The 15883-nt window shown below is 38.7% G+C and overlaps 2 protein-coding genes across 5 annotated transcripts in view; one reads left to right on the forward strand and one right to left on the reverse strand.

The window, feature by feature from the left end:
* Positions 1 to 1353: 1353 nt before the first annotated feature.
* Positions 1354 to 5762, reverse strand: GSKIP (GSK3B interacting protein). Of its 4 annotated transcripts, none has more exons than XM_086750083.1 (3): positions 5318 to 5762; positions 3898 to 4156; positions 1354 to 3269 (listed from the first exon to the last, which is right to left on the reverse strand). In XM_086750083.1, exons 2-3 carry the CDS (start codon positions 4153 to 4155, stop codon positions 3108 to 3110), a joined length of 420 nt encoding a protein of 139 aa, XP_086606209.1. In that variant the 5' UTR covers position 4156; positions 5318 to 5762; the 3' UTR covers positions 1354 to 3107. The 4 variants fall into 4 exon arrangements, with proteins under 4 accessions (XP_086606209.1, XP_086606208.1, XP_086606211.1 ...); XM_086750082.1 differs by lacking the exon at positions 5318 to 5762 and adding an exon at positions 5147 to 5286; XM_086750085.1 differs by lacking the exon at positions 5318 to 5762 and adding an exon at positions 5147 to 5285 and having other exon boundaries at positions 3898 to 4171.
* A 22-nt stretch (positions 5763 to 5784) lies between these two features.
* Positions 5785 to 15883, forward strand: part of ATG2B (autophagy related 2B) — a 49182-nt gene continuing 39083 nt past the window's right edge. The window contains exons 1-6 of the mRNA XM_010116949.2: positions 5785 to 5993; positions 9636 to 9798; positions 11649 to 11801; positions 12741 to 12843; positions 14067 to 14229; positions 14716 to 14895. Of these exons, the coding sequence (XP_010115251.2) occupies positions 5832 to 5993; positions 9636 to 9798; positions 11649 to 11801; positions 12741 to 12843; positions 14067 to 14229; positions 14716 to 14895 (924 nt within the window). The 5' untranslated portion in view covers positions 5785 to 5831. The remainder of the gene's footprint in view (positions 5994 to 9635; positions 9799 to 11648; positions 11802 to 12740; positions 12844 to 14066; positions 14230 to 14715; positions 14896 to 15883) is intronic.

Here is a 15883-nt window from a genome sequence, read left to right on the forward strand (position 1 = left end):
TGAGACAAAAATAGCTTTAATTAGGTTATTAGCCATCCTTTCAGGTAGAGGGCAGGCTTTGAGGCTTTTTAGGTAATTCAGCTACATTAGGCCAAGCAGCACTCATTCAGGGGTCCAGATAATTAAAACAAATGACAGCCAAAGGAGACCTACTGAAATTCTCCATTGTCAGTGCTTCAGAGAAGCTCCCTCCATGCAGGCAACGATGCCAAGGTACAGAGACTGGAAAGTGTTTTCTTCATACTCGTAAACCCAGACATTGTGGAACGACATAGCTTTCTCATTTTTGAGTTAACACTGCAGTATGCTGCAAGAAACAACATTTCTTTTGGTAACACCTACAAAACACCTGTTTTTCAGCTTAGCTTTATAAGCATGCAAAACGACAAAGTGTGTTGGGTTTGTGTGGCAAGGTTTCGGTAGCGGGGCAGCTCCAGGGATGGCTTCTGTGAGAAGGTGCTAGAAGCTTCTCCTGTGTCCGACAGAGCCAATGCCAGCCGGCTCCAAGAGGGACCTGCCGCTGGCCAAGGCTGAGCTAATCAGGGATGGTAGTAGCACCTCTGGGATATCATGGTTAAGAAGGGGAAAAAGTTGCTGTGCAAGATTAACTACAGCCAGGAGAGAGGAGTGACAATACATGAGAGCAACAACTCTGCAGATACCAAGGTCAGTGAAGAAGCAGGGGACCCCATGCTGGAGCAGAGGAAGAGTGTGAGGAGTCCTCCCTCCGAGAAAGTAGGAGCAGTAGACAACGTGTGATGAACTGACCACAACCCCCATTCACAATCCACTGTGCCACTTTTGGGGAGGAAGTACAGAAAAAATCACAAGTGAAGTTAAGCCCACAAAGGACGAGGGGAATGTGTTTTAGAATTTAGTTTTTATTTCTCATTATCCTACTCTCATTTCATTGGGGATAAATTAAACATTTCCCAAAGTCGAGTCTATTTTGCCCATGACAGTAATTGCTGAGGGATCTCCCCCTGTCCTTTTCTCGACCCATGAGCCTTTCCTTCTCTTTTCTCTTGCCTGCCCAGTTGAGGAGGGGGAGTGACAGAGCAGCTTTGGTGAGCACTTGTCATCCACCACACAAAGAATTTTAAAGATGTCTAAGAAAAAAAAAATCCTAGACATATAACATTTACCTTGGCATTTCACCACTTGTATTTCTAACACTTCCTTTCTAAGTCCCTACCTTGTTTTTTTCATGACAAAGTTTCAGCAGATACAACTTTGCAGCCAAAGGTTTTCAAATACTTGTTAACTATTTTATATTAAAGATTTCTTTTTATGGACATGATGACTTTGGTTGTTCATTTACTCTTTTCCTGTAGCTCCCCACTCAAGAAAACAACAACACACTGGTGCATTTATTTAATGCTTTAGTCATTGAAATTGAACAAGTAAATTAATTGCAAGGGGAAATATTCAAATACAAATTTGGTAAAGTACATTCTCCTCACAGAGGACTAACCACGAGCCACAGACCTGTGTGCAAAAGAGAGCCTATGAACAATTTTTAGAGCATGGAAGCATACCCTAGGGTAGACTATTAATATCAGAAATTTCAACCTAAAAAGATAATAAACACCAAATTAAGCTCTGGAAAACAGAAGCGCTAACTACAGTTGTTTTGTCAGTCATAGTTGTACATCACTACCTCGAAGCTATTTCAATGGGTTTTTCCAATTTATGTGACTAATCCTTAGCAGGTAGAAGTCAATATAGCTCTACTGAAGTCAGTGGAATCTGTGACTTCATGAGAACCAATGTATCCCTAAAAAAGCTACTGCATGTACTTGTCACAAAAGCATGGCAGAATAATGGTAGGATTATTTAAATAAAGATCCACAAATATTGAATAATATAAGAATACAAAAAGTATGAACGTCACAGAATGTTAGTTCAACAGTACTGGTATTTCTAACCAACTGTAATTTTAAAAAAGTCTACCGTTCAGTACATACTTGAAAAGTTACAGCAGAACAATAGATTTAGAAAGAGATTTGTACCAGTTTTGAAGTAGAAAATACAAGTTATATCTTCCAGTTTGTATTAGTCTTAACAAATTTCATACAGCCTTTGGTTTCAAACCAATACAATGCAATTAACATTACAGTGCTTACTTTGTATTCATTAGGAGAGGATGCTGTACAATTGAGGGAGAAACCGTGAAAAACGGGAGTACCAAAGTACTGTATTCTAGAAAGAAAAGGCTGAAGCAAAAATACTCTTGGGTATATCCTGTACATCATGTAAACACACATTCAGAATAATAAACAGGCTAAAATGTCTTCCAAGCCTCTGAAACAGTTACAGTATAGGATACACATATATATATAGCATATATAACATTATCTTTAGGAAATGTAGCCTGTTACATCCTAATTCTGTGCTTAACTCATTTGTGATTCAGACAATACATTCAAATATTTGCAGTACATCTCATTTATTATTTGGAGTTTGCTGGTCGCCATAGACAAAGACAGATCAATTAATACTGAACCTTGCTTTTAACTCAGATACTGTCAGTATATAAGCAACACTCAACAGTTCAAGAACCATCTTTTTATTACTGAAGCTGAGAATTTTCAGATTGATGTATAGCAAACCAAGCTGAGATTCTGTTCTTTGCAGAACAGTAGCTTTCCCAGTTATTTTTCATTAATTGAGCAGAGCAAGTAGTTAGCTTCTATTTTAAAAAGCAGATATGAAAATTATCAGTAAATACACACAAAAAAGAATTACTACTTGTATATATAACATCCAATATAGTTATATATATATTTCTCTGTATTTTTTTGAGTTTTGGATAATAATAGTTTGAAAAAGAGACCAAATTTTTTGAATGTTGTAAGAAGTAACTTACTTGCTCACCTACAACCAAAAAGAAAACAAAAAAGTTTAATAATGTTACAATTTATCAAAGTGTTTTTTAATAGCATTGTGACGTATGCAAATCCACTGTAGCAAAATGTTATAGAGTAGTACTAGCATGAATTAGATATTAATGCAAGAAATGTTTGACATTATGTTTGTAAGAAAGATCTCAGAGCCTCCTACTAAGAATTCCTTCTAGCATTAAACCATCCTCACTTCTGGGTAAATCATGACTGACTTTCTTTCTTCAAAGCTTCCAGTCTTTGTAGTAATGCATTTCCAAACACCTCTCGATATGCAGGGCTGAGAGAGTCCAATAAGGAGTAGACTGTTTCATGGTATGGAGTTTGCAATCTGTCATCAGTCTGATCAAAAGCATAAGCTACCACCTGCAACAAAGAAGTCATTGGTTAAATTTCTGTGGTTAGGATCACCTTGCAACAGGAAACAGATATCACAACGTTTAACTTTGCCAGTCAGGGTAGTACAGTAATGCTGTAAGAACAAAAGATACTGGATTTAAGTCACAAACTGTGATTTTTTTTTAATATGGGGCTTAGTGGTAATACAGTATTTACACGGTTTCGAATACTTTTTGTCCAAAACTCAGAATATTAGTAAAATCTATCATTATGACCTTTGAAAAGAAGTCTTACATCTATGTGTTTGCACAAAATGTGCAAAAATGAGTTGTATACATGCTGTATTACTGACTTATCTGGGTACTCGAGAAGCACAGAGACTGACATGCCTATAACAAATTGCTGCTTCAGGTATCATCGTTTTGTGTCTCAAATAAATTCCTGTTATTTCATCAACGTTCCTTTTTGCTTGGTTGGTACTAACTAGTTAATGTTCCACTTTCTAGGAGAAAACATGTAAAACATGATTTCATGAAATTACAAGAGAGGTATGTATGCTGTTTTGGTGTCACTGAAGTACTTTTATAGGCACCTTTTGAACACGATCATTGTTCAAAACAAAGAGGCTTAAGAAATTAAAAACAAATTGGTTTACCCTCAGTCCTGCTTCGGTGAGCTCCAGGCAGTATCTGTTTCTTTCCCTGGTTTCCACATTGATATATGCCACATCCTCTGCACAGGGAAGGGTTTTTGAGACAAACATGTTGCTGACAGCAAACAGAACATCATTCACAACAGCTTCGGCTTCTAGTCTCATATCTTTCACATCTGTTCCTTCAAAGTCTCTATAATCAGAATCCTCTTCAAACCCCGTATTATTGGGCAACTCCATAGGATTGCAATCAGTCTCCATTCTGCACATGGAAATACTTTTTTAAAGATTTATCATACCACTACACTCAATATATACTAACACTGTAAAATCAGCGATGTATCGTAAGCAAACATGTTGAATGTTGTCCAAAAAAAGGAAAATATGAGACCCAGTGACTTCCGTAACGCATGAAATGACAGTCCAGAGAAATCAAAACCAAGGTTCTGAGAACAACTGCTTAGGAAGGCTACACTATCACACAGAAGCAGTATCAGTATCACTGAAGTTGCTGCTTCTTGTGCAAGTAACATTCTGTTGTGTAAGACACTGTTATGATTCAGCAGTAATTAATTCTGCACTTTGCTGACCCAGAATGCAGTAGGAAGACAAGTAATGCCGAAAAACTGAAATCAATAGCTGCAGAAAAGAAAAACCTATTGTTGGTGAATTTAAGAAAGACTGAAAAGCCTGTGAACTAAATGGGTTATCAGACGCATATTAAGGTTAGCTTTTTGTTTACAGTCACTAAAGAACAATTCTCTTGTTCAGCGTTTCTGCGCAACTGACAGTACAATTCAGAGGCACACACAGCTGGCCTTTGTAGGCAACCGTTACCGAAAAGGCCCGGGCGCCGCGGGGGCCACCACCGCGGCTCCAACGTTTGCCTCTGGGCCACCGGCGCCGCCGAGAGGCCCCAGCTGACCCGCACCCACGGGGAAACCTGCCCCGGGCCGGCAGCGAAGGCCCTGTGGGACGCTGCCCCGAGTGCTCCGGCAGCCGACCACCGCTGGCAGGAGGGAACGCGGGGGCTGGCAATCACCGACCGGCACCACACGAGACATTCGCAGGGCGAGATTCATCCCTTCCTGACAAACCCCCTCTTGCCCCTACAAACAAATGCCACAGAAGCCGAAGACAACAGGCGCGGGGCAGCCGCCCACCCGCGGTGAATGACTCCGAGTGAACGGCAGCAGAACAGCCCCGGCTCGCACCTGCGCCACTGCCCCGCCTCTCCCGGCAGCCCACCTACCAGTCCCGGCGCCGGGCGATGCCCCGCCGCCCGACCCCACGCGGCTCTGGACACAACGACGCCCACCGCTCCGCCCTGCCGGCGGAGAGCGGCCAGGCCCAGCCCGCCGCTTCCCCCAGGGCCGCTCGCCAGAGAGGCGGCCTCCCCCGCCGCTGCCGCCCTCTCACGCACCTCCTGCCGCCGCTTCCGCCCCCGCCTCCTCCCGGCGGCGACGCCACTTCCGCGCGGACGTCACGGTTGCCGGTGACGGCCCTCGGCGGGGCGGGGGGGGGGGAAGGAGACAAACAGCGCGGATCGGCCTGGCTGCCCTCGCCGGAAAGCTGACGCGGGGGGCTGCGCTGGCCGCCGGCCCCTTCCCCGGCTCCGCGCACCGTTCTGCTGCTCAGCGCGGCTGCGGCGGCCCCCTCCGCTCTCGCGGGCCGCCGAGAAGATGGCGGCGGCGGCGGTGTCCGAGTGAGGATGGAGCTACCTGTCAGCGGCTCTTTGCCCTGAGGGGAGGCGGTGCCGCCCCGTCGGCGGTGTGAGGGGCGGCGGGAAGCCCCTGCGGTACCCCGCGCCGAGGGGCGAGGCTGGGCCCGACGGCTCCCGCTCACCTCCTTCTCATCGCCCGCCGGAGGGGCCAGCCCCGGCCCGGCCCCGGCCCCGTCCCGCCGCCTGGACCCGCGGCCCCCGACGCGCAGCCGCCATGCCGTGGCCTTTCTCGGAGTCCATCAAGAAGAGGGCCTGCAGGTACCTGCTGCAGAGGTACCTGGGCCACTTCTTGCAGGAGAAGCTCAGCCTGGAGCAGCTCAGCCTGGATCTCTACCAGGGCACCGGCTCCTTGACGCAGGTCCCTCTGGATAAATGGGTAAGAGATGCCGACGCTTCACCCGCTCGGCTCCTGCTGCCTCCGAGGGACCAACTGATTCCCTGCCCCCGGCTGCCACCCACTTTCTTTTCAGTACCCAGCCTCCTTTATGTAAAAAGTTACAGCCATGATTAGCATTTAGTCCAGGGAGATATGTGAGGTCCAAAAAAAAAAAAAAAAACCAAATCTGGGCATTTGTTAAGGATATATTTTTCTAGCCATGCTTTGGTTTCATTATTTTTAATTATGAGAAGGGAAACAAAACTAAAATAAGGCAATAGCTGTTGATATTTTGAGGAGAAGCTGGTGTAGCAGAAACTATTAGAAACTGCTGCTGTAGTTACTGAGGAGCATGTTTACTGACTACTACCACTTGAGATGGTAAAAACATAAAGTAATCCCTGTCTGTGCTTTGTCTTCATCTTGGAGGCATCTTAGTTCTTACTGACAGTGTTATGCTGAGCTTAGTCCATGTAGATATCTAAAAATTGTCCCCTAGTCTTGCAATGGTGGAAGTATTTGTTGGCAAATGGAAAGCTGGAGTTTGCTTGGCAGGTGGGCTGTCACACTTTGAACCAACTGAGGCTTTTTTTTCAGTCCTGGCATGTGTGTTTATTTATTTATATGTATGTGTGTTTATGTGTCTATACACACACATGTATGCATGCTTCCAGTCTACTGTAGTAAACCAGAGGTCTGTGTCCGTGTTTGTACTATTTCATAAAGTTTCTTGGGTTCATTACCTATGTTACTGAATTCTACCTGCCAGTCAAGTGACTGTCATGAGGAGCCTTGACTGCTGTGCGTCAGTCATTGACTTTCTGCGTGGCACAGAAGATGAACTAGGTACGCAGGCTTATTGCTTTACAAAGTACTTCCAAAACACATTTTGACTGTACTGTGTTCTGGCATTAGGCCACGTTGGGTATATTTTAAAATACTTATGAATAGGTGATGTTCTCAAATAATACTTTTTTGAGTTTTTTTGTGTGAAAATATGTTTGGAAGTGGCAGGAGACTGATGTTTGCAGAAATGCGCAAGGTTACCAGTGTTTTCGTGTGGGCTTTCTTGTTGTTTGCTTGTTTGTTTTCTTCTTTCCTGGCTGTGTCCGCAGCTTGTTTTCTGCGGCAGGCAATAAGGCTGTCTCGCTTTAATTGAATTACTGTGCCCTCTAGTGGGTGTGACGGCAGTGTTCACTAGTCAAAGTGACGTTATTTAAAATGTAAATACTTTGAAGTAAAAGCAGTTATGGACCAGTACTAAATAAACAATTAATTATGTGTACACAGTGATTAAATGTATATACAGCAATGCTTACGTTATCTTCCCCATTTGTAGATCAGCATTTTTCTTTTTGGCTTTTAAACAATGGCATGTTTGAGGTTCTCTGCACGTGACTGTTTCATGTATGACAGATTGCGAAAACAGATGTCACGGAAGTACTAACAGCTCTTTTTTTTTTTTCCCCCCCCTAGTCATTGTAAGCTTGTTCTCTATGAATCACCAGGATGACTATATTTTTACATATTATCTTATACATTTTTGTGGATACTTTGCTTAACGTTGTAGATATTTTAGCTAACATTGTACGTATTTATAGATTATAGAGATACGTAGAAATACGTGGGGCTATTAGTGTAACCCCTTTACCTCTTGGAACCTGGGCTATTTAGAAAAATTAAAATGTAACCCATCATCTTTGTGATTGAATTTTAATATACATCAAATAGTACTTTTGCTACCAATATTAATGTGATTTCCAGCTGGAGACTTTTGGTCAATAACGTGGGAACAAGTCCTGATGTGAAGACGGTGTTTCAGTTTTAAAATTTCAGTTGGGGTGCTCTAATTGCTGCTTTCTAGGAACAACCAGCTTGTTTATGAAGTAATTTGGCTATAAGAATACTTGATTCTTTTTTGCTTTTAGATAGTAAATTCTATTTCCAAGTGATAAGGAGTGTACTAAAATGCACTCATTTTTATTGACATGTACGTTGATAGCAAAAAGATATCTGAGTTCAGATTTATTCAAAATGTGGTGGCTAGCTTACAAGATAATTTGCTATAGCAGACAGTAAAGGTTCAAGTAATTTAAATGAATCTGTAATATTTTCAAATATAGTTTTCATCACATAGTTCATGATAGTTCAAAATAAAGTTTTGATGTCACTGAATCTTAGTTGATTATTTGTTTCTTAAATAATTTCCCAATAGAACTGTTTCAGGTTCTGTTTCTTTAAAGTTAATTTATTTTTCTGCTGCTTGCGTGGACTTTGGAACAGAAACTAGAAGAGCCGAACATGCAAGCAAGCAAAATTCTAAGAGCAAAGAGAACATAAGCAGACCAACAAGTTAACATGATAGGATAATTGCTCTTGGACGCATAAGAATGAAAAATGTGATTGTGTAAAGACTTTTTTTGTTTGTTTTTATTTTCAAATTTTTCTATATAATTATAACAACATTTTTAATGTAATTTAAATGGAAAGCAGCTTTTAAATACTTTTTTTTTTTTTTTAAAAAAAAACTTTTGATGTTGAATTTATGCATTTTGTCAGGTAAAATCAGTGGCCCTGTTCAACACAGGAAGGTTGAAAAACACACTTGTTTTGGCAGTTGAAGATTATGTGCTAATTATTACAACCACAGTCTTTAGTAGAGTCTTGTATATATTAGAAAGTTGCAGTCACTGAATTTGGTGTGTGATTTAGATTGGTTTTTTTTTTTTTATTTTATTAAAGCAGCCTAGATAGTTCTTGTTCAATAACTTCAGTTTTAACTATATTTTTGAATCAGGGCACAAGTAGAGATTTGCATTTTTTAAAACATAAATGCAAAGAATGTTTCCTTTGAAAACGGGCTCTTTGGACTCTGTATGGATGTAATTAAAGCTGTGTAGTGCAACAAATGAGTCTTTTTTGAGGACTGTGGAAAACTTAAAATCCTAAGTTACTTTTTCAGAGCTGGTGTCCCATTTTTCTCATCAATTTCACTTACTCTGTATAATACTGAGGGCAACTTGATTGTAGTTTTGTTTATAATGTCACTATAAAGGACTAGATTAATGGAGCAGTTTCTGTAGGAGATTGGTCTGTCCACCGAGCTTCGATTTTTAAATTTGTACTGAACATTGAACACATTAAAATACGATTTAGAAATGACAAGTATGTTATACAGCAAGAGATTATTATGTCACAGAGAAAGGTAAAATGAACATTACATTGAGATTAAATGCTAGTGAAGTACTCTTGCTACAGAAATCAGGTACTTTTCGTGGTTTTGCGGCCAGCTTGTTTTCAGCGTTGAACTTCAAGTATTGCTGGAGAAATAATAGATTAACTTGTGTCAGTACTGTAGTATTTATAACAGTAAGATAGCAGATTTTTTTTTTTAATATATAGTGTAAAAATACAGGTTATACAGCTACCACAAAGAGATCTGTGTTATGCCAAAAGGTAAGTAATTAATGTGAAATACATTATTGTGGTATCAAAATACTTGAAAGTGGCCAGTTTATTGTCGTTTTGAGTGTAATTCGTTTTCTGGTAGGCTCAATATATTTTATTTTATGCATGCAAAATTATGGATTTGATTTTTTTTTTTTTAATTACCATTATTTTTATTTCATTCTCTTCTTCTAGTGTCTTAATGAGATCCTGGAGTCTGCAGACGCACCTCTGGAAGTCATAGATGGATTTATCCAATCAATTTCTTTATCTGTTCCGTGGGGGTCATTGCTACAGGATAACTGTGCATTAGAAGTAAAAGGATTAGAGATGGTCTTCAGGCCAAGACCAAGGCTTGGTAGGCTTATTTTTTAATTTTAGAAAAGGAGATTCTTCAAAATTTTTCAGAGGCAAAAGGCTGTGCTTGCTTTAGTCAGTTCTCAGCCTTATTTAAAGTGCCATTTAATTTACATACATTAATGATGGAGGTCGTAATGAAAAGGAAACTGTCAGATGTTCATCAGTTGGTTGTCAAGTGTTTCTCAATTGGTTGTTGTTCTGTTAAAGAATGTAAAATGTTTATGATGTTCCTGCTGTTGCATCTTTTCTTCAAAACTGTTTCAGACATATTGAAATGAAGATAATACTGTGTGGAAAGGAGGTTTTGCTAGCTAGGTTTTTTGAGTGTTATATGCCAAGTGCTGTTAGTCAGCATTAGTAGCTGGCTATTAGGTGGCAGTAGGATAACACAATAGCGTAAGACTATGAGGGAGGGTTACAATGAGGTTCTGGCTTTCTTCAGCAACTTTAGGGTAAAAGATGCATCTTCTTATTTATTTGAAGAACAAGTAATATATTTGAATTGCTGTTGCAGTCTGAAATAGTGACTTTTAAGTGCTCTAAATACTTGCTACCTTTGATTATAATGCTGAGAGGATTGTCTGAGCTCTTGAAGCTTGTCTGTATCCATATGAATCTAGCTGATCTAGTTCAGACTGTCACCGTGATAACTTTTCAAACTGTCAAACCTCCATAAATTCTGTTAACATGTGTTGTTATAGCGTGTGTGGAAAACTTTGATTGAATGTCTGAAGGATTTTAAATCGTTTTTATAATGTAGAGAAGATGGAAGAAAATACTTAATTTAATGCAACATAAAGAAGAGAAAAAAATGCATAAACCTTCTTTTGCATCTTTTGCAAGTTACCTTAAGTAACTTGCTTATATATACTCTGCATTTCATTCTTACTTGTTTAACTGGAACTAAGTTTTCAGCTGTCTTACTTTCTGATGTAAGGTAATTGCTTTGAAAGAATGGTAGTATTAGGAGGAAGCTTTATTTATGCACTAGCATCCATTTAGTTCTCTTTGATTCACAGTGCTTCATGATACAGTAGGAAAAAAACCCACAATGCTGTTTTTATCACACTTGTATAGCTGCATGGATGTTTCCAGACCTGAATGCTAAAGGGGAATGTTTTGCCTGTTTAACGTGTTTGTATTTGTGCTACTTTTACTTTTGTTTGCCTATGCTAGAGTGTTATAGTTGAATTTGATAAACTATTCTAATCTGATTTTATAGTATTTGCTCACGATGGGCTTCACATTAGCTGATAGGAGTGCACTGACAATTAAGTTAGTCTGGCTACTGAAAAACTTGTTCAGCTTAATACATACTGTGCTCTCAGATCTTATTATGCTCTACATATTATGTCAAGTCTGTGTTAGACATTTAAAACGTTTTCTATTGTGCTAAGATAACATCTTAAACCTTGTTTCATCTTTTCCCATCTACAATATGTTTCAAATGGAGTAAGAAACCTTGAAATAATTCTTAAAATAGAGATATTTCCTTGATTTCATTTTGCTGATTACACCTGCAAAATCATACCTATATAATGAAAGTACTTAAGAAATTACTCACTTAAACCAATGCTGAAGATTGGTGACACTAAATCCTGGTTTATTCTTGTTTATGTTGAGTTTTCAAATACCAGAATCTTACCAATGCAATCTAAATAGATTAAAGCCATTTAAAAGCAGTAAAGTGTAGAAAGAGAGATTCTAACTAAATTTGTTTTTAAGTATGACTTCTACTAAGCTGTTGAAACTTTTTTCTGGATGTGCCAAATGTATTATTTTGGTTTTTTTCTTTATTGTTTTGAAATGTTCACAGTCAAATTTATTAAGACTTCTCTTACTCCACAGCATCTGGGTCCGAGCCTATGTATTGGTCAAGTTTTATGACCAGTAGTATGCAGCTTGCAAAAGAGTGTCTTAGCCAAAAATTGACCGATGAACAAGGAGAAGGATCGCAGCCTTTTGAAGGACTTGAGAAATTTGCAGAAACTATTGAAACAGGTATGAATTAATTGTAGAGATCTGAATGAACATCTGAGCTATAACTTGTCTAATAAATTCTTAGTTGTTAGCATTACTTGTAAAATTTAAACAGGAAGGACGGACAGTTGGTCTTGTTTTCAAAGCAGGGAAAAAAAAACCCCATTTACTTACTGAAAATATGTGTATGCTTCCCTCAGTGGATATAATGAACCCGACTTCAGGGCAAATTGATGTTTCTTTACACCAGAACAAATCCAGCTAAATCTGTGCTTGAGTGATTGCAGAGATGCCTTAATTTTGGAGGTGTCAGTTTAGTTCATCACACACACTTAGATTGTTAGTAGTGATGCTGTTGAGAGAGAAACAGAGAATGTTTTTTCAGCTATTTTTACAGAGAGATGACCAGTTATGACATGTATCTCAATAATCACACCATATTGTTAGAAGTACTTTGGAAACTATTTTTTGTTTTTGTTGGTTTTTCTAAGTGGAAGAGACTAAGGGCTTATGATCACATTGTGTGATGGAGAACCTAGTGCTGAAATGTCTGAGATAAGGGAAATGCTGAAAATCAGATCTAGAAATATAAGTATTCGCCAAAGTAGTGTAGTGCTATAGCAATGTTTAGGAGTTCAGACATGATACACAATGAAGCAGGTACTTTGAGGATCATCCGCACTGAGCCACAGAACAACTTGGTTTGAGTTGTCACTTCCTCAAATATCCTTGCATTAAAGGTCCATTGTGTCGTATAGACATACATATTGGACATTTAGTAGGAGTTTACATTGTCACTTGATGTTTGGTTACATTATTAAACTCAGCTGATTATTTCCACTGAAATAAATATTGAGAACTTAAACAAAATGAAAGACTGTTTTGAATTGGTTGTAAAAGTAGTCGTTGAGTAACTTGACTTAAATGCTTGCGTGATATCTTTTTGTTTTCTCATTTAAGTTCTAAGAAGAGTGAAAGTTACATTTTTAGATACTGTTTTGCGAATAGAACATGTGCCGGAAAACTCTAAAAGTGGAACTGCACTTGAAATCAGAATTGAAAGGTAAAATTTTTTTTTTTTTTTTAATCTGCAGGTTTTTTTTCTTAAGGCACTTTTTGCTATTTCCTGTACAGTGTACTTTACCCATGCACACACATTCATAGTATGCAGTTAGATACTAGAGCACTTGAGCACTTCTTTTATAATTCCAGTGAACACTTTCTCCATTCAACTTCCATTTAACATGTTTTAGCTAAAGATATTTGACCATCAAATTAGAAGAGTTCTGGATTTTCCAAAGATAAGTTAATGACCGCTTCCACAATTAATGAATACCACTTCTCAGATGTTCATCAGTCAATGGATATTGTTGGCAAATCAGGCCACCTCTTCAATGTACAAAAGGAACTAACCCTTTTGAGAAAGACATTTTAAGTATTTTCAGAAAGAAAGATAGAGTCCTGAAGAAAAAAACCCTGGGAAAATTTTAGGTTCTCTGTAAGTGGCAACTAAGCACCACGCAGCTGCTCGCTCACCCATTCCACCCCCCAGCAGGCTTGAGGGGAAGAGAATTGGAAGGGTACGAGTGTGGAAACTTGTGGATTGCGATAAGAACAGTTTAGTAATTGAAATGAAATAGGATAAAAATAATAAATTGTAATGAATAGCAAAAAGAGAGAGAGAATAAAACCCAAGAAAGACAAGTGATGCGAATGAAAAACAATGGCTCTCCACCAACTCAATGATGCCCAGCCAGTCCCCAAGCAGCAGCCCCACAGCCATCTTTCCCCCTAGTTCATATGCTGAGCATGGTGCCATATAGTATGGAATATCCCTGCTGGCATCAGCTGTCCTGGCTGTGTCTCCTCCCAACTTTTTGTCCCCACCCCCCCACCTACTCACTGGCCGGACAGTGTAAGGAGCAGAAAAGGCCTTGACTCTGTGTAAGCACTGCTCAGCAATAACTACAGCATCCCTGTATGATCAACACTGTTTCCAGCACAAATCCAAAACATAGCCCCATACTAGCTACTATGAAGAAAATTAAGTACCATAGGCAGAACCAGCACACACTGGAAGCATGTCATGATTGTCTTGAGATTTCCTGCAGAAGATTTAAGATTTCCACCCATTCCCAGGGAGTGGTGGTTTCTCCTTTCACGACAGTCAATGGCATTGGTAATAGTATAAAGAGAGAGACCATGTAGGAACTTAGAGGCTAAATGGCACAATAAAGATAACTTACATGCACCTGCCATCTTTATTTCTTTTCTTTTGTCTCCTAGAACTATGTACTGTGATGAAACTGCAGATGAGTGCTCTGGAATTAATGTACATCAGCCCACAGCTTTTGCTCACAAATTACTGCAACTCTCAGGTGTCTCTTTCTTTTGGGATGAGTTTCCTGCATCAGCAAAGTCCTCCCCAGTGTGTTCAGCTACACAGCTGGTAAAATTAAATACATTATATAAGAACGTAAATTGATGAAGGATAAAATATATTGTTACACTAATATATTAGATTCATTCTGAAGTGTATAGGAGTTGAACTTTTACTTGAATCTGTGTTCAATAAGCTTCATAATAACTTCCTGTTGATTTTGAGGAGAGGGATGGAAACAGACACATTAGGACTGAGTAAAATTTAGGATGTATTGTACTGGAATCTGTTTTCAACTTTAATGTGTGTAAGTTCTCTGCAAATCACTATTCTATGGAAACTCGCTCTACTTTTTTTTGCAAAGACCTACTGTTGTACATTTTACATGCCTTGTTTCCTTCCCAGCTATCAATACATGTTTTTTTTTGCGACATTGTCAAATTTATATTTGTGTAAAATGATCATTTGTGTGATATGCTTATTGGATATCCTTGTTTATTTTTATTTTGTAAGAAACAGGATATGTTCTTACTCCCTTCTTTGTAATGTTTCAAGGCAACTGAACCAAAGCTTTCACCTAGCTGGAATCCAAAAATCATTTATGAGCCGCATCCGCAATTAACAAGAAACTTGCCAGAAATTACACCTTCTGACCCTGTACAGATCAGTAAGCTGATTGGTAGAATGGAGTTGAGCCTAACATTAAAGCAAAATGAAGTACTTCCTGGAGCTAAGGTTAGTCATGCTTTCCTGGTCTTTAAATGAATTAATAGTTATGTAGGATTTTTTTTTTCCTTACTACATACGAAAAATGGTGAGATTCTTATGGGGACAGAATCCCCTTACTTTTATTGTAGAGTCTCTGCATTCAAAACCAATGTATTTGTCTGATAAAGCATCTTTACAGTGGCCAGACAAGTCAATGGAATACTGAAATGTGTTAAAGGAGAATTCCTTTATGTTAGAGACAGAATTTATATTGGAGTAAGTCCTGAGAAAGTTGTCTTATTTTCATGAAACTCCTCCTGCTACTCATTTATCCTTTTTTCTTCTAGCACTATGACTGACTTTGCCTACATATATGTACAATATTTAACTGGTTGATTAAAATCACTTTGGTTTTAAAAAGGTATAATTTACTTCAACAACTACAAGTAAGCCATAAATGTTTAGTTAGATTGCAGCATTATAAAACTAACATGAATATTTCTACTTCTGAATTTCTATATTAAAATTTATAGTAAATCAAATAAGAATGCCATATATAAATGCTACTAGTTAAAATAATATTTTGACTTTTACATAAAGATACAGCAAGCAAAGTAGTTGAAAATAAAGCTCTATTTTTTTTTTTTAAATCATGAGTATATAAGTAAAATCATGTGAATATATTCCCCTTGTCTCCAAATTTAAAATTGTCGATTGACCTCTCTTCTGTAGTGCGCTATATTCTGCAGAAGGCATAACGTTTCTGCTACAGTGGAAAAGTTTCTTATGTCCAGCAATTTCTAGTCAATCTTTATAACTTATTCAGTTAAGAAGAGTCCTTGAAAAGTGAAATAACATGTTTGGTGTGAAATACAAAAATACTATGTATTTCAAAAGTAGGAATAGTTAATACAGTGAACACCTTTAAATTAACTGATGTCCAGATGTTTCTAAAGATCAAAATTTTTCCAATTTTATACCATTAGATGCATTTTAAGGTAGGCGGAAGAAAAAT

The sequence above is a fragment of the Chlamydotis macqueenii genome, chromosome 5, assembly GCF_036417535.1.
Source record: "Chlamydotis macqueenii isolate bChlMac1 chromosome 5, bChlMac1.mat, whole genome shotgun sequence".
NCBI classification, from domain to species: Eukaryota; Metazoa; Chordata; class Aves; order Otidiformes; family Otididae; genus Chlamydotis; species Chlamydotis macqueenii.

Excerpts from the sequence above, each read along its gene's own strand:
- GSKIP (XM_086750081.1), bottom strand. The coding sequence starts at position 4,976 with ATGAATCTCGCCCTGCGAATGTCTCGTGTGGTGCCGGTCGGTGATTGC. Across the intron at positions 4,157-4,731 it reads GCGGCGCCCGGGCCTTTTCG|AATGGAGACTGATTGCAATC; the intron begins GTAACGGTTGCC and ends TTCCATGTGCAG. Across the intron at positions 3,270-3,897 it reads TCACCGAAGCAGGACTGAGG|GTGGTAGCTTATGCTTTTGA; the intron begins GTAAACCAATTT and ends TCTTTGTTGCAG.